At 34.1% G+C, this 21,428-nt stretch overlaps 1 protein-coding gene across 9 annotated transcripts in view; it reads left to right on the top strand.

Annotated features, from left to right (window-relative positions):
- Positions 1-20,865, top strand: part of LOC146370709 (uncharacterized) — a 33,532-nt gene extending 12,667 nt beyond the window's left edge. Inside the window, exons 11-22 of one of the 9 annotated variants that reach the window (XM_084908039.1) lie at positions 742-906; positions 1,707-1,919; positions 4,017-4,181; positions 4,982-5,194; positions 7,291-7,455; positions 8,256-8,468; positions 10,476-10,640; positions 11,441-11,653; positions 13,752-13,916; positions 14,717-14,929; positions 16,925-17,089; positions 18,373-20,861. In XM_084908039.1, coding sequence (XP_084764165.1) covers positions 742-906; positions 1,707-1,919; positions 4,017-4,181; positions 4,982-5,194; positions 7,291-7,455; positions 8,256-8,468; positions 10,476-10,640; positions 11,441-11,653; positions 13,752-13,916; positions 14,717-14,929; positions 16,925-17,089; positions 18,373-18,404 — 2,087 coding nt within the window. In that variant the 3' untranslated portion in view covers positions 18,405-20,861. Of the gene's footprint in view, positions 1-741; positions 907-1,706; positions 1,920-4,016; positions 4,182-4,981; positions 5,195-7,290; positions 7,456-8,255; positions 8,469-10,475; positions 10,641-11,440; positions 11,654-13,751; positions 13,917-14,716; positions 14,930-16,924; positions 17,090-18,372 lie in introns of all 9 variants that reach the window. The other 8 variants (XM_084908037.1, XM_084908042.1, XM_084908041.1 and 5 more) reach the window with 8 other exon arrangements.
- Positions 20,866-21,428: the final 563 nt, after the last annotated feature.

Genomic DNA, 21,428 nt, shown 5'->3' with positions numbered 1-21,428 from the left:
CGAGGTCCAATGAGAACTAATTAAGTTGTGTAGAAAGGTGGGACCAGTTTAGAAGTAATGCAGTTAGAATAATCAGCATTTGATCTGCCCCTGGCAAATGGTACAGCACAAGTAGCTCCCATGTTTCTTGTTTCTCATGAAAATGCAATAAACAAAGGACACATTTGTCACAGTTCAAAAACTGGTAAAAACAAAACAAACCTTTAAACTATATATTTTAGTCGAGTGAATCTTTAGATTTTCAGTCAACTAAAAATAGACTAAAACAGAAATAACTGAAATGCCTAAATCACGCTAAAACTAAATCATAGTTAAAGTGTTAAATGAAACACTGATCTGTGGGGATTTTGTTCATGGAGTCACCCTAAAGTACTGCAGCAGTTTAACGTACTGCATTTTTGGCACTTACTGGTTTCATTTCTTTAATGTTGATAGTTTCCTTCTAGCATTTGGTGACTGCTGGAATTTTGTATAAACTTGTGGCTTCATGTCTAAACTATATTTTTAAAGTACGTTAAGAAACAAGCTTTTCATCACCAGCAACCTAAGCTTCATGTCTGGTCCTAATTAGCAGATGAAAAGTTATAATAGTGAACATAGAAAAGATTAAACATTGTAAGCATGCATACATTAACCTAAAACGTCATTAACCAAACTAACTTAGCAGCACTACCACCTACTAACTCCCAACTCCCAAGGCAGCTTCTTGCTGAAGCAATATTTTTCCTTTTTCTGTCTCAGGTGTGGAAAACAACAAAGATGAGCCCAAAAAAGTTAAGCCCGTTGTGCCTGTAAAGTCTTTTAAAATCAGAAAAGGACAAGCTAATATAAATCCAGCCAGAGAAGAAGAACACAGTGGGGCCACAGAATCTGGTCTGCAATCATCCACTGCTCCTAAAAATCCAGGTTTGAAAGTATACCATGAAAGCTAGATTCAGAATAGTCACAGGAAAAAAATTGGTTAGCAAGACAAAAGCTGACAAGTTTTTGAACATGAAATATAATTTGGTGTTTAGGGTTAGTGTGCCAAATATGTGACTGTTTCTCTAACAGACAAAATGATTCATTGTTGTTTAGTGTGCTTTTTGTATTTTGAGTATTTTTGAATAATTTTAAATAATTTAAAGTAAAATTATGCAGATTTTACCTTTTATCCATATGACATATTTTTGTCCTTTTAAATTCACACATAGATATTTTGGATGACGTTGGAAGAGTTTTAATTGTCAGGAAGAAATGTGAAAAAAACAATACAGAAATCTTTTTGTTACTCTTCATTTTACCAAAGATTATATTATTATAGAATTCTTATTAATATTAATTAACGTCTACATCATCATAACGTCTGGAGCATTGTACATAATTTGGGTGACAGTGGAAAATGTCTTTTTGTTATCTAAAAAAGAATTTGAAAACCAGCATTGAAAAGATTTTGTTACTCTTTGAACCAGTCGTCATCCTTTGATGATTACAATAACATTTCCTAGTTTAGATGCAAAATATGTCTTTAAAAATTACTTTACTTGGTTTATTTTAATATATTTATTGGGAAATGGCTTCTTTGTTTTCTTGACCCATTTTTACACCTCACTGGAGAAAGACTGGTTTAGAATAAACCAAGTTTCCCTCCAAACTATTTAACCCTACTACCATCTTTTAGCAGACTAGTGCATTTTTTTTTTAAACTTTTCCCCCGTTTGTTTCAGGATCAGAGCAACAGGAAGATGAGGAACCAAAGGGTTCTACTGAAAATGGTGATGGTTCTTCAGCTAACCAGCCAAGTTCATCTTCGATCAACAATCCACCTGTTGTTGGGAAAGATGTCAGCTCAGAACAGGTCACAGAAGAAAAACAAAAAGAAAAGGAATCAGATGACAAGACAAAGAAGGAAGATCCACCGACCGTTCCTGATCAAACAGGTGCAGAAACAACAGCTATAAACTGCTTTTTTTTTTTGTTTTTCTGGTACAGAAAGAGTCACACTTTGAAAAAGACTTCATGAAAATAATGAGCAAACATGTATCTAAAGATAACAGTGAATAAGATGGTGTAGGTGTCCAGGAAGGAAGAGTTAAGTGAAACTGCCTTTATATAGTCTGTAGTCTTGGAGTGCCATAATGTCAAAACTATTCAACACCAGTACCTTTCAATACTCCTCTGACATTATACATACAGTCCCTCATACAAAAGATCAGGAAAGAATAGGCAAATATCCAGACAGACAGACAACATATTAGAGGCAGACAAACATACATTTTTTGACATTAAATCCAGTGAAGCATAGAGAATATAAAATTAGCTCTTTAATAGGATTGAACAGAGTAAAGAAAAATGTACATTTTAGAAGATGGCATCAGACAGTATTTGTCTTAAATCAGTAAATAGTATGAAGAAACACTCAGGTGCATAAGTTTATTTTTTGGGCCCATGAAATATTATTTTGCAACTTTTTCCTCTGCATATCACCACAGTGAATGTTAAATCAAACAATCAAGATGTGATTGAAATGCAAACATCCAGCTTTAATTTAAAGGGTTGGATGAACATATTGCATTACTGTTTAAGAATTTCAGTAAGTTTTTTAAAACATACACCTCCATTTTCAGAGGTTCAAAAGTAATTAGACAGTTGACTGACAAGTGGTTTAATGGCTGGGCCTGTCACCATGTTATGACAATTTATTGTCTTAATATGTCATGACATATTAAGACAATAAATTATGTGGTTGATATTTTGAAGCATGGTCCTATATATATTCATACATGTACACTTTACCTGTCACATGTCTGCTATTTGAGCTTAAATAAAGTGTAAAATGTTAGAACACACACAAAAACTAGAGCTGAGACCGCTGATGATCCGGTTGTGTAGTTACCACAAACAAGTCATTTACCAAAATGCTCCAAAAGCTGCCAACACCACAAACAAGTTCAAGAGACGAGGCCTGGTAGCATCTACCTATCATGTAAAGTGACCTCACATCAAATGATGTATGACTTTAAGCTTCATAAAATTTTAACCAGTAGCTATAAAGACGCAAACTGTTTACTGCACCATCAGCATTTTTAGTTCACTTGTTAAGGTCACCACTTTATTATCGGGGTCTGTGCAGATGTTAATTTTGTAAATAAATCATTGTCATTTTATTTTTATCAGCCACCTTTGATTTTCTGACAAAAACAAGATGTTAACTAAATAAAAACGAATGCATGGGAAGTAAAATGATGATAATGATACTGACATTTTTTGTCAATGACAAAAAAGATCTGTAGAAACGAGGTCCAATGAGAACTAATTAAGTTGTGTAGAAAGGTGGGACCAGTTTAGAAGTAATGCAGTTAGAATAATCAGCATTTGATCTGCCCCTGGCAAATGGTACAGCACAAGTAGCTCCCATGTTTCTTGTTTCTCATGAAAATGCAATAAACAAAGGACACATTTGTCACAGTTCAAAAACTGCTAAAAACAAAACAAACCTTTAAACTATATATTTTAGTCGAGTGAATCTTTAGATTTTCAGTCAACTAAAAATAGACTAAAACAGAAATAACTGAAATGCCTAAATCACGCTAAAACTAAATCATAGTTAAAGTGTTAAATGAAACACTGATCTGTGGGGATTTTGTTCATGGAGTCACCCTAAAGTACTGCAGCAGTTTAACGTACTGCATTTTTGGCACTTACTGGTTTCATTTCTTTAATGTTGATAGTTTCCTTCTAGCATTTGGTGACTGCTGGAATTTTGTATAAACTTGTGGCTTCATGTCTAAACTATATTTTTAAAGTACGTTAAGAAACAAGCTTTTCATCACCAGCAACCTAAGCTTCATGTCTGGTCCTAATTAGCAGATGAAAAGTTATAATAGTGAACATAGAAAAGATTAAACATTGTAAGCATGCATACATTAACCTAAAACGTCATTAACCAAACTAACTTAGCAGCACTACCACCTACTAACTCCCAACTCCCAAGGCAGCTTCTTGCTGAAGCAATATTTTTCCTTTTTCTGTCTCAGGTGTGGAAAACAACAAAGATGAGCCCAAAAAAGTTAAGCCCGTTGTGCCTGTAAAGTCTTTTAAAATCAGAAAAGGACAAGCTAATATAAATCCAGCCAGAGAAGAAGAACACAGTGGGGCCACAGAATCTGGTCTGCAATCATCCACTGCTCCTAAAAATCCAGGTTTGAAAGTATACCATGAAAGCTAGATTCAGAATAGTCACAGGAAAAAAATTGGTTAGCAAGACAAAAGCTGACAAGTTTTTGAACATGAAATATAATTTGGTGTTTAGGGTTAGTGTGCCAAATATGTGACTGTTTCTCTAACAGACAAAATGATTCATTGTTGTTTAGTGTGCTTTTTGTATTTTGAGTATTTTTGAATAATTTTAAATAATTTAAAGTAAAATTATGCAGATTTTACCTTTTATCCATATGACATATTTTTGTCCTTTTAAATTCACACATAGATATTTTGGATGACGTTGGAAGAGTTTTAATTGTCAGGAAGAAATGTGAAAAAAACAATACAGAAATCTTTTTGTTACTCTTCATTTTACCAAAGATTATATTATTATAGAATTCTTATTAATATTAATTAACGTCTACATCATCATAACGTCTGGAGCATTGTACATAATTTGGGTGACAGTGGAAAATGTCTTTTTGTTATCTAAAAAAGAATTTGAAAACCAGCATTGAAAAGATTTTGTTACTCTTTGAACCAGTCGTCATCCTTTGATGATTACAATAACATTTCCTAGTTTAGATGCAAAATATGTCTTTAAAAATTACTTTACTTGGTTTATTTTAATATATTTATTGGGAAATGGCTTCTTTGTTTTCTTGACCCATTTTTACACCTCACTGGAGAAAGACTGGTTTAGAATAAACCAAGTTTCCCTCCAAACTATTTAACCCTACTACCATCTTTTAGCAGACTAGTGCATTTTTTTTTTAAACTTTTCCCCCGTTTGTTTCAGGATCAGAGCAACAGGAAGATGAGGAACCAAAGGGTTCTACTGAAAATGGTGATGGTTCTTCAGCTAACCAGCCAAGTTCATCTTCGATCAACAATCCACCTGTTGTTGGGAAAGATGTCAGCTCAGAACAGGTCACAGAAGAAAAACAAAAAGAAAAGGAATCAGATGACAAGACAAAGAAGGAAGATCCACCGACCGTTCCTGATCAAACAGGTGCAGAAACAACAGCTATAAACTGCTTTTTTTTTTGTTTTTCTGGTACAGAAAGAGTCACACTTTGAAAAAGACTTCATGAAAATAATGAGCAAACATGTATCTAAAGATAACAGTGAATAAGATGGTGTAGGTGTCCAGGAAGGAAGAGTTAAGTGAAACTGCCTTTATGTAGTCTGTAGTCTTGGAGTGCCATAATGTCAAAACTATTCAACACCAGTACCTTTCAATACTCCTCTGACATTATACATACAGTCCCTCATACAAAAGATCAGGAAAGAATAGGCAAATATCCAGACAGACAGACAACATATTAGAGGCAGACAAACATACATTTTTTGACATTAAATCCAGTGAAGCATAGAGAATATAAAATTAGCTCTTTAATAGGATTGAACAGAGTAAAGAAAAATGTACATTTTAGAAGATGGCATCAGACAGTATTTGTCTTAAATCAGTAAATAGTATGAAGAAACACTCAGGTGCATAAGTTTATTTTTTGGGCCCATGAAATATTATTTTGCAATTTTTTCCTCTGCATATCACCACAGTGAAGGTTAAATCAAACAATCAAGATGTGATTGAAATGCAAACATCCAGCTTTAATTTAAAGGGTTGGATAAACATATTGCATTACTGTTTAAGAATTTCAGTAAGTTTTTTAAAACATACACCTCCATTTTCAGAGGTTCAAAAGTAATTAGACAGTTGACTGACAAGTGGTTTAATGGCTGGGCCTGTCACCATGTTATGACAATTTATTGTCTTAATATGTCATGACATATTAAGACAATAAATTATGTGGTTGATATTTTGAAGCATGGTCCTATATATATTCATACATGTACACTTTACCTGTCACATGTCTGCTATTTGAGCTTAAATAAAGTGTAAAATGTTAGAACACACACAAAAACTAGAGCTGAGACCGCTGATGATCCGGTTGTGTAGTTACCACAAACAAGTCATTTACCAAAATGCTCCAAAAGCTGCCAACACCACAAACAAGTTCAAGAGACGAGGCCTGGTAGCATCTACCTATCATGTAAAGTGACCTCACATCAAATGATGTATGACTTTAAGCTTCATAAAATTTTAACCAGTAGCTATAAAGACGCAAACTGTTTACTGCACCATCAGCATTTTTAGTTCACTTGTTAAGGTCACCACTTTATTATCGGGGTCTGTGCAGATGTTAATTTTGTAAATAAATCATTGTCATTTTATTTTTATCAGCCACCTTTGATTTTCTGACAAAAACAAGATGTTAACTAAATAAAAACGAATGCATGGGAAGTAAAATGATGATAATGATACTGACATTTTTTGTCAATGACAAAAAAGATCTGTAGAAACGAGGTCCAATGAGAACTAATTAAGTTGTGTAGAAAGGTGGGACCAGTTTAGAAGTAATGCAGTTAGAATAATCAGCATTTGATCTGCCCCTGGCAAATGGTACAGCACAAGTAGCTCCCATGTTTCTTGTTTCTCATGAAAATGCAATAAACAAAGGACACATTTGTCACAGTTCAAAAACTGCTAAAAACAAAACAAACCTTTAAACTATATATTTTAGTCGAGTGAATCTTTAGATTTTCAGTCAACTAAAAATAGACTAAAACAGAAATAACTGAAATGCCTAAATCACGCTAAAACTAAATCATAGTTAAAGTGTTAAATGAAACACTGATCTGTGGGGATTTTGTTCATGGAGTCACCCTAAAGTACTGCAGCAGTTTAACGTACTGCATTTTTGGCACTTACTGGTTTCATTTCTTTAATGTTGATAGTTTCCTTCTAGCATTTGGTGACTGCTGGAATTTTGTATAAACTTGTGGCTTCATGTCTAAACTATATTTTTAAAGTACGTTAAGAAACAAGCTTTTCATCACCAGCAACCTAAGCTTCATGTCTGGTCCTAATTAGCAGATGAAAAGTTATAATAGTGAACATAGAAAAGATTAAACATTGTAAGCATGCATACATTAACCTAAAACGTCATTAACCAAACTAACTTAGCAGCACTACCACCTACTAACTCCCAACTCCCAAGGCAGCTTCTTGCTGAAGCAATATTTTTCCTTTTTCTGTCTCAGGTGTGGAAAACAACAAAGATGAGCCCAAAAAAGTTAAGCCCGTTGTGCCTGTAAAGTCTTTTAAAATCAGAAAAGGACAAGCTAATATAAATCCAGCCAGAGAAGAAGAACACAGTGGGGCCACAGAATCTGGTCTGCAATCATCCACTGCTCCTAAAAATCCAGGTTTGAAAGTATACCATGAAAGCTAGATTCAGAATAGTCACAGGAAAAAAATTGGTTAGCAAGACAAAAGCTGACAAGTTTTTGAACATGAAATATAATTTGGTGTTTAGGGTTAGTGTGCCAAATATGTGACTGTTTCTCTAACAGACAAAATGATTCATTGTTGTTTAGTGTGCTTTTTGTATTTTGAGTATTTTTGAATAATTTTAAATAATTTAAAGTAAAATTATGCAGATTTTACCTTTTATCCATATGACATATTTTTGTCCTTTTAAATTCACACATAGATATTTTGGATGACGTTGGAAGAGTTTTAATTGTCAGGAAGAAATGTGAAAAAAACAATACAGAAATCTTTTTGTTACTCTTCATTTTACCAAAGATTATATTATTATAGAATTCTTATTAATATTAATTAACGTCTACATCATCATAACGTCTGGAGCATTGTACATAATTTGGGTGACAGTGGAAAATGTCTTTTTGTTATCTAAAAAAGAATTTGAAAACCAGCATTGAAAAGATTTTGTTACTCTTTGAACCAGTCGTCATCCTTTGATGATTACAATAACATTTCCTAGTTTAGATGCAAAATATGTCTTTAAAAATTACTTTACTTGGTTTATTTTAATATATTTATTGGGAAATGGCTTCTTTGTTTTCTTGACCCATTTTTACACCTCACTGGAGAAAGACTGGTTTAGAATAAACCAAGTTTCCCTCCAAACTATTTAACCCTACTACCATCTTTTAGCAGACTAGTGCATTTTTTTTTTAAACTTTTCCCCCGTTTGTTTCAGGATCAGAGCAACAGGAAGATGAGGAACCAAAGGGTTCTACTGAAAATGGTGATGGTTCTTCAGCTAACCAGCCAAGTTCATCTTCGATCAACAATCCACCTGTTGTTGGGAAAGATGTCAGCTCAGAACAGGTCACAGAAGAAAAACAAAAAGAAAAGGAATCAGATGACAAGACAAAGAAGGAAGATCCACCGACCGTTCCTGATCAAACAGGTGCAGAAACAACAGCTATAAACTGCTTTTTTTTTTGTTTTTCTGGTACAGAAAGAGTCACACTTTGAAAAAGACTTCATGAAAATAATGAGCAAACATGTATCTAAAGATAACAGTGAATAAGATGGTGTAGGTGTCCAGGAAGGAAGAGTTAAGTGAAACTGCCTTTATGTAGTCTGTAGTCTTGGAGTGCCATAATGTCAAAACTATTCAACACCAGTACCTTTCAATACTCCTCTGACATTATACATACAGTCCCTCATACAAAAGATCAGGAAAGAATAGGCAAATATCCAGACAGACAGACAACATATTAGAGGCAGACAAACATACATTTTTTGACATTAAATCCAGTGAAGCATAGAGAATATAAAATTAGCTCTTTAATAGGATTGAACAGAGTAAAGAAAAATGTACATTTTAGAAGATGGCATCAGACAGTATTTGTCTTAAATCAGTAAATAGTATGAAGAAACACTCAGGTGCATAAGTTTATTTTTTGGGCCCATGAAATATTATTTTGCAATTTTTTCCTCTGCATATCACCACAGTGAAGGTTAAATCAAACAATCAAGATGTGATTGAAATGCAAACATCCAGCTTTAATTTAAAGGGTTGGATAAACATATTGCATTACTGTTTAAGAATTTCAGTAAGTTTTTTAAAACATACACCTCCATTTTCAGAGGTTCAAAAGTAATTAGACAGTTGACTGACAAGTGGTTTAATGGCTGGGCCTGTCACCATGTTATGACAATTTATTGTCTTAATATGTCATGACATATTGTCATGACATATTAAGACAATAAATTATGTGGTTGATATTTTGAAGCATGGTCCTATATATATTCATACATGTACACTTTACCTGTCACATGTCTGCTATTTGAGCTTAAATAAAGTGTAAAATGTTAGAACACACACAAAAACTAGAGCTGAGACCGCTGATGATCCGGTTGTGTAGTTACCACAAACAAGTCATTTACCAAAATGCTCCAAAAGCTGCCAACACCACAAACAAGTTCAAGAGACGAGGCCTGGTAGCACCTACCTATCATGTAAAGTGACCTCACATCAAATGATGTATGACTTCAAGCTTCATAAAATTTTAACCAGTAGCTATAAAGACGGTCACCACTTTATTATCAGGGTCTGTGCAGATGTTAAGTTTGTAAATGTTAACTAAATAAAAACGAATGCATGGGAAATAAAACAATGATAATGATACTGACATTTTTTGTCAATGACAAAAAAGATCTGTAGAAACGAGGTCCAATGAGAACTAATTAAGTTGTGTAGAAAGGTGGGACCAGTTTAGAAGTAATGCAGTTAGAATGATCAGCATTTGATCTGCCCCTGGCAAATGGTACAGCACAACTAGCTCCCATGTTTCTTGTTTCTCATGAAAATGCAATAAACAAAGGACACATTTGTCACAGTTCAAAAACTGCTAAAAACAAAACAAACCTTTAAACTATATATTTTAGTCAAGTGAATCTTTAGATTTTCAGTCAACTAAAAATAGACTAAAACAGAAATAACTGAAATGCCTAAATCACACTAAAACTAAATCAAAGTTAAAGTGTTAAATGAAACACTGATCTGTGGGGATTTTGTTCATGGAGTCACCCTAAAGTACTGCAGCAGTTTAACGTACTGCATTTTTGGCACTTACTGGTTTCATTTCTTTAATGTTGATAGTTTCCTTCTAGCATTTGGTGACTGCTGGAATTTTGTATAAACTTGTGGCTTCATGTCTAAACTATATTTTTAAAGTACGTCAAGAAACAAGCTTTTCATCACCAGCAACCTAAGCTTCATGTTTGGTCCTAATTAGCAGATGAAAAGTTATAATAGTGACCATGGAAAAGATTAAACATTGTAAGCATGCATACATTAACCTAAAACATCATTAACCAAACTAACTTAGCAGCACTACCACCTACTAACTCCCAACTCCCAAGGCAGCTTCTTGCTGAAGCAATATTTTTCCTTTTTCTGTCTCAGGTGTGGAAAACAACAAAGATGAGCCCAAAAAAGTTAAGCCCGTTGTGCCTGTAAAGTCTTTTAAAATCAGAAAAGGACAAGCTAATATAAATCCAGCCAGAGAAGAAGAACACAGTGGGGCCACAGAATCTGGTCTGCAATCATCCACTGCTCCTAAAAATCCAGGTTTGAAAGTATACCATGAAAGCTAGATTCAGAATAGTCACAGGAAAAAAATTGGTTAGCAAGACAAAAGCTGACAAGTTTTTGAACATGAAATATAATTTGGTGTTTAGGGTTAGTGTGCCAAATATGTGACTGTTTCTCTAACAGACAAAATGATTCATTGTTGTTTAGTGTGCTTTTTGTATTTTGAGTATTTTTGAATAATTTTAAATAATTTAAAGTAAAATTATGCAGATTTTACCTTTTATCCATATGACATATTTTTGTCCTTTTAAATTCACACATAGATAGTTTGGATGACGTTGGAAGAGTTTTAATTGTCAGGAAGAAATGTGAAAAAAACAATACAGAAATCTTTTTGTTACTCTTCATTTTACCAAAGATTATATTATTATAGAATTCTTATTAATATTAATTAACATCTACATCATCATAACGTCTGGAGCATTGTACATAATTTGGGTGACAGTGGAAAATGTCTTTTTGTTATCTAAAAAAGAATTTGAAAACCAGCATTGAAAAGATTTTGTTACTCTTTGAACCAGTCGTCATCCTTTGATGATTACAATAACATTTCCTAGTTTAGATGCAAAATATGTCTTTAAAAATTACTTTACTTGGTTTATTTTAATATATTTATTGGGAAATGGCTTCTTTGTTTTCTTGACCCATTTTTACACCTCACTGGAGAAAGACTGGTTTAGAATAAACCAAGTTTCCCTCCAAACTATTTAACCCTACTACCATCTTTTAGCAGACTAGTGCATTTTTTTTTTAAACTTTTCCCCCGTTTGTTTCAGGATCAGAGCAACAGGAAGATGAGGAACCAAAGGGTTCTACTGAAAATGGTGATGGTTCTTCAGCTAACCAGCCAAGTTCATCTTCGATCAACAATCCACCTGTTGTTGGGAAAGATGTCAGCTCAGAACAGGTCACAGAAGAAAAACAAAAAGAAAAGGAATCAGATGACAAGACAAAGAAGGAAGATCCACCGACCGTTCCTGATCAAACAGGTGCAGAAACAACAGCTATAAACTGCTTTTTTTTTTTTGTTTTTCTGGTACAGAAAGAGTCACACTTTGAAAAAGACTTCATGAAAATAATGAGCAAACATGTATCTAAAGATAACAGTGAATAAGATGGTGTAGGTGTCCAGGAAGGAAGAGTTAAGTGAAACTGCCTTTATATAGTCTGTAGTCTTGGAGTGCCATAATGTCAAAACTATTCAACACCAGTACCTTTCAATACTCCTCTGACATTATACATACAGTCCCTCATACAAAAGATCAGGAAAGAATAGGCAAATATTCAGACAGACAGACAACATATTAGAGGCAGACAAACATACATTTTTTGACATTAAATCCAGTGAAGCATAGAGAATATAAAATTAGCTCTTTAATAGGATTGAACAGAGTAAAGAAAAATGTACATTTTAGAAGATGGCATCAGACAGTATTTGTCTTAAATCAGTAAATAGTATGAAGAAACACTCAGGTGCATAAGTTTATTTTTTGGGCCCATGAAATATTATTTTGCAATTTTTTCCTCTGCATATCACCACAGTGAATGTTAAATCAAACAATCAAGATGTGATTGAAATGCAAACATCCAGCTTTAATTTAAAGGGTTGGATGAACATATTGCATTACTGTTTAAGAATTTCAGTAAGTTTTTTAAAACATACACCTCCATTTTCAGAGGTTCAAAAGTAATTAGACAGTTGACTGACAAGTGGTTTAATGGCTGGGCCTGTCACCATGTTATGACAATTTATTGTCTTAATATGTCATGACATATTAAGACAATAAATTATGTGGTTGATATTTTGAAGCATGGTCCTATATATATTCATACATGTACACTTTACCTGTCACATGTCTGCTATTTGAGCTTAAATAAAGTGTAAAATGTTAGAACACACACAAAAACTAGAGCTGAGACCGCTGATGATCCGGTTGTGTAGTTACCACAAACAAGTCATTTACCAAAATGCTCCAAAAGCTGCCAACACCACAAACAAGTTCAAGAGACGAGGCCTGGTAGCACCTACCTATCATGTAAAGTAACCTCACATCAAATGATGTATGACTTTAAGCTTCATAAAATTTTAACCAGTAGCTATAAAGACGCAAACTGTTTACTGCACCATCAGCATTTTTAGTTCACTTGTTAAGGTCACCACTTTATTATCAGGGTCTGTGCAGATGTTAATTTTGTAAATAAATCATTGTCATTTTATTTTTATCAGCCACCTTTGATTTTCTGACAAAAACAAGATGTTAACTAAATAAAAACGAATGCATGGGACGTAAAATGATGATAATGATACTGACATTTTTTGTCAATGACAAAAAAGATCTGTAGAAACGAGGTCCAATGAGAACTAATTAAGTTGTGTAGAAAGGTGGGACCAGTTTAGAAGTAATGCAGTTAGAATGATCAGCATTTGATCTGCCCCTGGCAAATGGTACAGCACAACTAGCTCCCATGTTTCTTGTTTCTCATGAAAATGCAATAAACAAAGGACACATTTGTCACAGTTCAAAAACTGCTAAAAACAAAACAAACCTTTAAACTATATATTTTAGTCGAGTGAATCTTTAGATTTTCAGTCAACTAAAAATAGACTAAAACAGAAATAACTGAAATGCCTAAATCACACTAAAACTAAATCATAGTTAAAGTGTTAAATGAAACACTGATCTGTGGGGATTTTGTTCATGGAGTCACCCTAAAGTACTGCAGCAGTTTAACGTACTGCATTTTTGGCACTTACTGGTTTCATTTCTTTAATGTTGATAGTTTCTTTCTTGCATTTGGTGACTGCTGGAATTTTGTATAAACTTGTGGCTTCATGTCTAAACTATATTTTTAAAGTACGTTAAGAAACAAGCTTTTCATCACCAGCAACCTAAGCTTCATGTTTGGTCCTAATTAGCAGATGAAAAGTTATAATAGTGAACATAGAAAAGATTAAACATTGTAAGCATGCATACATTAACCTAAAACGTCATTAACCAAACTAACTTAGCAGCACTACCACCTACTAACTCCCAACTCCCAAGGCAGCTTCTTGCTGAAGCAATATTTTTCCTTTTTCTGTCTCAGGTGTGGAAAACAACAAAGATGAGCCCAAAAAAGTTAAGCCCGTTGTGCCTGTAAAGTCTTTTAAAATCAGAAAAGGACAAGCTAATATAAATCCAGCCAGAGAAGAAGAACACAGTGGGGCCACAGAATCTGGTCTGCAATCATCCACTGCTCCTAAAAATCCAGGTTTGAAAGTATACCATGAAAGCTAGATTCAGAATAGTCACAGGAAAAAAATTGGTTAGCAAGACAAAAGCTGACAAGTTTTTGAACATGAAATATAATTTGGTGTTTAGGGTTAGTGTGCCAAATATGTGACTGTTTCTCTAACAGACAAAATGATTCATTGTTGTTTAGTGTGCTTTTTGTATTTTGAGTATTTTTGAATAATTTTAAATAATTTAAAGTAAAATTATGCAGATTTTACCTTTTATCCATATGACATATTTTTGTCCTTTTAAATTCACACATAGATATTTTGGATGACGTTGGAAGAGTTTTAATTGTCAGGAAGAAATGTGAAAAAAACAATACAGAAATCTTTTTGTTACTCTTCATTTTACCAAAGATTATATTATTATAGAATTCTTATTAATATTAATTAACATCTACATCATCATAACGTCTGGAGCATTGTACATAATTTGGGTGACAGTGGAAAATGTCTTTTTGTTATCTAAAAAAGAATTTGAAAACCAGCATTGAAAAGATTTTGTTACTCTTTGAACCAGTCGTCATCCTTTGATGATTACAATAACATTTCCTAGTTTAGATGCAAAATATGTCTTTAAAAATTACTTTACTTGGTTTATTTTAATATATTTATTGGGAAATGGCTTCTTTGTTTTCTTGACCCATTTTTACACCTCACTGGAGAAAGATTGGTTTAGAATAAACCAAGTTTCCCTCCAAACTATTTAACCCTACTACCATCTTTTAGCAGACTAGTGCATTTTTTTTTTAAACTTTTCCCCCGTTTGTTTCAGGATCAGAGCAACAGGAAGATGAGGAACCAAAGGGTTCTACTGAAAATGGTGATGGTTCTTCAGCTAACCAGCCAAGTTCATCTTCGATCAACAATCCACCTGTTGTTGGGAAAGATGTCAGCTCAGAACAGGTCACAGAAGAAAAACAAAAAGAAAAGGAATCAGATGACAAGACAAAGAAGGAAGATCCACTGACCGTTCCTGATCAAACAGGTGCAGAAACAACAGCTATAAACTGCTTTTTTTTTTGTTTTTCTGGTACAGAAAGAGTCACACTTTGAAAAAGACTTCATGAAAATAATGAGCAAACATGTATCTAAAGATAACAGTGAATAAGATGGTGTAGGTGTCCAGGAAGGAAGAGTTAAGTGAAACTGCCTTTATGTAGTCTGTAGTCTTGGAGTGCCATAATGTCAAAACTATTCAACACCAGTACCTTTCAATACTCCTCTGACATTATACATACAGTCCCTCATACAAAAGATCAGGAAAGAATAGGCAAATATCCAGACAGACAGACAACATATTAGAGGCAGACAAACATACATTTTTTTGACATTAAATCCAGTGAAGCATAGAGAATATAAAATTAGCTCTTTAATAGGATTGAACAGAGTAAAGAAAAATGTACATTTTAGAAGATGGCATCAGACAGTATTTGTCTTAAATCAGTAAATAGTATGAAGAAACACTCAGGTGCATAAGTTTATTTTTTGGGCCCATGAAATATTATTTTGCAATTTTTTCCTCTGCATATCACCACAGTGAATGTTAAATCAAACAATCAAGATGTGATTGAAATGCAAACATCCAGCTTTAATTTAAAGGGTTGGATAAACATATTGCATTACTGTTTAAGAATTTCAGTAAGTTTTTTAAAACATACACCTCCATTTTCAGAGGTTCAAAAGTAATTAGACAGTTGACTGACAAGTGGTTTAATGGCTGGGCCTGTCACCATGTTATGACAATTTATTGTCTTAATATGTCATGACATATTAAGACAATAAATTATGTGGTTGATATTTTGAAGCATGGTCCTATATATATTCATACATGTACACTTTACCTGTCACATGTCTGCTATTTGAGCTTAAATAAAGTGTAAAATGTTAGAACACACACAAAAACTAGAGCTGAGACCGCTGATGATCCGGTTGTGTAGTTACCACAAACAAGTCATTTACCAAAATGCTCCAAAAGCTGCCAACACCACAAACAAGTTCAAGAGACGAGGCCTGGTAGCATCTACCTATCATGTAAAGTGACCTCACATCAAATGATGTATGACTTCAAGCTTCATAAAATTTTAACCAGTAGCTATAAAGACGGTCACCACTTTATTATCAGGGTCTGTGCAGATGTTAAGTTTGTAAATGTTAACTAAATAAAAACGAATGCATGGGAAATAAAACAATGATAATGATACTGACATTTTTTGTCAATGACAAAAAAGATCTGTAGAAACGAGGTCCAATGAGAACTAATTAAGTTGTGTAGAAAGGTGGGACCAGGTTAGAAGTAATGCAGTTAGAATGATCAGCATTTGATCTGCCCCTGGCAAATGGTACAGCACAAGTAGCTCCCATGTTTCTTGTTTCTCATGAAAATGCAATAAACAAAGGACACATTTGTCACAGTTCAAAAACTGCTAAAAACAAAACAAACCTTTAAACTATATATTTTAGTCAAGTGAATCTTTAGATTTTCAGTCAACTAAAAATAGACTAAAACAGAAATAACTGAAATGCCTAAATCACACTAAAACTAAATCAAAGTTAAAGTGTTAAATGAAACACTGATCTGTGGGGATTTTGTTCATGGAGTCACCCTAAAGTACTGCAGCAGTTTAACGTACTGCATTTTTGGCACTTACTGGTTTCATTTCTTTAATGTTGATAGTTTCCTTCTAGCATTTGGTGACTGCTGGAATTTTGTATAAACTTGTGGCTTCATGTCTAAACTATATTTTTAAAGTACGTCAAGAAACAAGCTTTTCATCACCAGCAACCTAAGCTTCATGTTTGGTCCTAATTAGCAGATGAAAAGTTATAATAGTGAACATAGAAAAGATTAAACATTGTAAGCATGCATACATTAACCTAAAACGTCATTAACCAAACTAACTTAGCAGCACTACCACCTACTAACTCCCAACTCCCAAGGCAGCTTCTTGCTGAAGCAATATTTTTCCTTTTTCTGTCTCAGGTGTGGAAAACAACAAAGACGAGCCCAAAAAAGTTAAGCCCGTTGTGCCTGTAAAGTCTTTTAAAATCAGAAAAGGACAAGCTAATATAAATCCAGCCAGAGAAGAAGAACACAGTGGGGCCACAGAATCTGGTCTGCAATCATCCACTGCTCCTAAAAATCCAGGTTTGAAAGTATACCATGAAAGCTAGATTCAGAATAGTCACAGGAAAAAAATTGGTTAGCAAGACAAAAGCTGACAAGTTTTTGAACATGAAATATAATTTGGTGTTTAGGGTTAGTGTGCCAAATATGTGACTGTTTCTCTAACAGACAAAATGATTCATTGTTGTTTAGTGTGCTTTTTGTATTTTGAGTATTTTTGAATAATTTTAAATAATTTAAAGTAAAATTTATGTAGATTTTATCAATGTGACACATTTTTTTCCCTTTAAAATCACACAAAGATAGTTTTGGATGACGTTGGAAGAACTTGAATTGTCAGGAAGAAATGTGAAAAAAAAAAACAATACAGAAATCCTTTTGTTCCTACTCATTTTACTGAAGATTATGCATATTTTAAAAAGGGCCATTTGTTTATTGCTAATTACTAAATAGAAATTGAACTAAAGTTTTTCCGTACCTAATGTTACTTATGTGCTTCTCACTATGGCCATCGAAGTTGATCACAGTATACATAACATTATAATCAACTGGACAAAAATAAATAAGCCTAAAAAATAACAATAAAAAACAAACCGAAAAATAAGTTTTTCAAAATCAATTTGCTGTCAAATTTATGTTTCTTTCATGATTTCTCTGTGCATTCTTGCACTGTGAAGCACTTATTTCAAACACTTTCACTTTATTAGAGCAGCCGTACCAAGTAAATCAATGCAAGTAACCAACGGGAGGAGCATTTATTGTTAACCTGTAGAGTTTATGGTTTAGTGTAGGGTCAATTGTATTTGTGTCATGATACAAAGTACAAAGTATGTGGCAGCATCACTGTCTTTTATTGTTTATACTTAACAGTTCAGTATTTTCTTTCTGTCTACGAATTCTAGTTTATATACGCATTACAACTTTGAATATGCGCTAAATTCAGTTGACATTTATTTTGATTAACTATTTTTATGCAGTCTGTGGCTTTCTTGAAAACTGTTTTTTTGGCTATGACCATTTTGATTAAACATCCAGTGAATAGGACTAGTTTATTTTAACTGTAAAGTATTTTTCCCTGTTAAAGATTTATTTTATAACAGGTACAGATCAGAGAGGAAAGGAGGGTCAGAGTGCTGATAGAATGACAAATGTCCCAGGTCAGAATCAAAGCCAGGCCCCTGCAGTACCTCTTTGGTATATGGGTCAGCTGCTCAACGAACTGAGCTATACTGGTGTCTTTGACTACAAGTTATTAACAGACTAGTGCACATTCTTTTTTTTAATCTTTCTACTGTTTATTTCAGACTTGGTGAAAAAAGCAGATGTCTGCTCCTGAAAATAATGCCTCTCTGTCGGCTGCAGAGCTGCTTTCATCTTTGGCCCCAGCTTCTCCAACGATGGCATCTAAAAATGATGCTGGGGAACATGTGGATGACTCCAACAAAGAACAGGCTACTGGACAACCTAATAAGGAAATTGTTGGAAAGTCATCAGGCTCGGGGGAAGGAAATTAATCTACTGTCATAAATGGGAAAGAAGAGTTATCTACCATTCCTTATCTGAATACTGGAGAAAAATGAGCACAAAAAGCTACACACTTGGGAGAGGACAATCAGCAAGACGTTTCTGATCATATCAGGTGGTAGAGGTGATGAAAGCAAAGAATTCTGCCTCAGGACAAGGCAATAGTAACTGTAACCCTGTAGCAACAGAGCCCGATCATCAAAAAAAGGCTAAACTAATGAACGCCTTTCTAAAGTTTCTGATGCAGCACGTGCAGTCCTAGTAGCATTGTGTCATTTACATACAATTTTCTCAAAAGTACTGTCTTTTCACAAATGTTAGCCTTTTTCTCTCTCGGTTCAGTTGAGCTTTCAAACAGACTGAACTTACAGTGCTACATTCACCCCACATACATGTAAAAAGAGTAAAAAATGATTTTTTTCTCATTCAAGTGAGTGCTTCCATTTGTGTATATGAGATTCCTTTACAGTGAGTGAGTGTGTGCCTGCTAAATGTTATTAGATTGGATCATTCATCCACAGGGTACATTTACATGTAATCCAGGCATAAAACACAGGCATAAAACACACAGGTGAAACCACAAAGAATAATAGTAAAGTCCACCGTGTGGCCTAGAATAAGAAAAAACAGACAGGAAAAGCCATAATGAAAGGCTATAGTGGAAAGGCTTTCAGAAAAGAAGTGAACCTATTGATTGTAGTTCAGAAGGAAACCGATCTCAAAACTGAAATTGTAAAATCTTTGTAAAGATCCAGTCTACAGTTGAAAAGAGTGTAGATGTCCTTCAGTCTGAGTCAGAACAAAGGCAAACAGTTATTTGCTTAGAGAGGCCAGAAAAACAGACAGATTGATGGTAGGAAACACTGAAAACAAAAGCAGACAATTATATCAGAGACTTAAGACCGGAGGTCACCATTCATTTTGTTTTTTCAAAGTAGATAAGATATCCAAGACCTCCTATAAATCAGCAAATACTATTATGCTAACAAAACAGCTTCTAAAAATACCACAGAGTTAGTCATCTTACAGACCACTGCAGAGGGCTGGTCTGAAATTATGCAACAGAAATTACATGAAATAATGCATTCTTGTGTATTTTGGCACTTCTAGTTAGTGAATGTGTTTGTTTGACAACTACATGTACATATATTCTTTTTTAAATGATGATAAAAATGAAGATGATGATGATGATGATGATACAGTATGTTCTAAAGTATTTTAAAAGCTCTAGTTTTATGTATATGTGTTAGGGGGAAATTTCATTCAATAAAAAGATGCACTATCACAATCTCATACAGTACAGTTTTACTGTGACAGGATTAAATTAAATTAATGAAAGAAAAAGGGTATTTGTTATGCATATCTGTAAGAAAATAAAGTCATAATGTCAATTTGTCTGCATCATATCTGCGATCAAAAGGTTCTTTAGAGTATTTTTATGCAATTTTTTAACACTTTTGCAATAACAACTGAAATTTCTATTAACTTATGATATAATTGCTATCTTTCATTAATTAATTGTAAATTAAGTTAGAATGGTGCTGTGGCATTTTGGTTTTCTTGTTCTGCTCTTTTTGTATTAACTTTGTTACGTTTCTTTCAGTTTTTCACAAAAAGTTACTACAGCAGTATCTGACTTTGATGTAAATGTGCTATACATGCCTATTGAGTGAAGTAAACTTAAAAAAAAAATTCCTTCCGTGTTTGTCGAGTTAAGACTGCAGATATATAACCTACCCTCATGTATTGCATCAGTTGATATAAATTGTAAAACTATTGTTCTGTCAATAGGTGGCAGTGTTTATCAGCTGTTACATTAAGTCATTGGTTGATTTTTTCTGAGAAATTATTCTTTTTTAGACTTCAGTATTGAGATGGTTGAAGGACATTTGTTTCTCTAAAGGCAGGAAAACATAAACTGAGAAACATACAACAATGAAATATTGATTTTCAGAAATGTATTTAATTTCATTTTTTAAACATTCAAACATTCAGATGTGTGGTTGAGTTCAGGGTAGTGTACCTGTGAAGTGTTGCATAAATGCATTGTGAAGATCTGCATGAATCCAGACTGATGTTGAGAGGATGTCTTTCACAGCTTATCAGTGAAATAGACAGTTTCATCACTCCATGGAAATAAAGGACTGCATAGCTAACGGTGAATTCAGTGAGGAGCAGGTCAGTGACACGAGAAGCATAACCATCAGGCCATCTAAACCGCTCAGTGATGCAAATACATGAAAGGCAGGTTCGACCCACCGCTGGATGACAAGCTGGTGTAGATTTCTAAGGGCACTGCGTGGGCCATGTGAGAAAGTCATTCATGATTAGTTTAACCTCTGAGTCACACAGAAGTCTGTGATCTGCTACCATGTGACCCGTGGGTTCATGGCACAAGCGGAGAATGAACGCTATCATATTTCTACGGCTATAACAAAAAGCAGGGGAATATTAGAGGTTTGAATTATTTGTTGGCGCTGGTCTCTGCCTCTCCGAACGAGTTCAACTGAGATGCTGTGGTGATGGCAGCAGGAACACGGACTCTCGCATCCTCCACTCTTCTAGTGGAATTGCTTTGTTTTTTTTTCACACTAACAGTCTTTGTTTGTAGGAATTGATTCTCAGTATTGATTGTTACAGCAGAAGGGCATTTTAAGGTTTTCCTGTATTTTGAAAAATGGTTTGTCAACCTATTATATTGTACAACTGGCCAAGGCATGCCCTTTATTGTAAGAAGAAGTCGTTCTCTGTGTCACTTCATATAGCGAGATTACGCTGGAGTGTGATAGTGCCTGCATAGACACTGGCCCAATTACACTTTCCCCTTGGATTGTTT

The sequence above is a fragment of the Perissodus microlepis genome, chromosome 16, assembly GCF_051167445.1.
Source record: "Perissodus microlepis isolate ML-2025 ecotype Zambia chromosome 16, ASM5116744v1, whole genome shotgun sequence".
NCBI classification, from domain to species: Eukaryota; Metazoa; Chordata; class Actinopteri; order Cichliformes; family Cichlidae; genus Perissodus; species Perissodus microlepis.
Note: the sequence above shows the minus strand (reverse complement) of the source record. Positions and strands in the feature narration are given on the sequence as shown.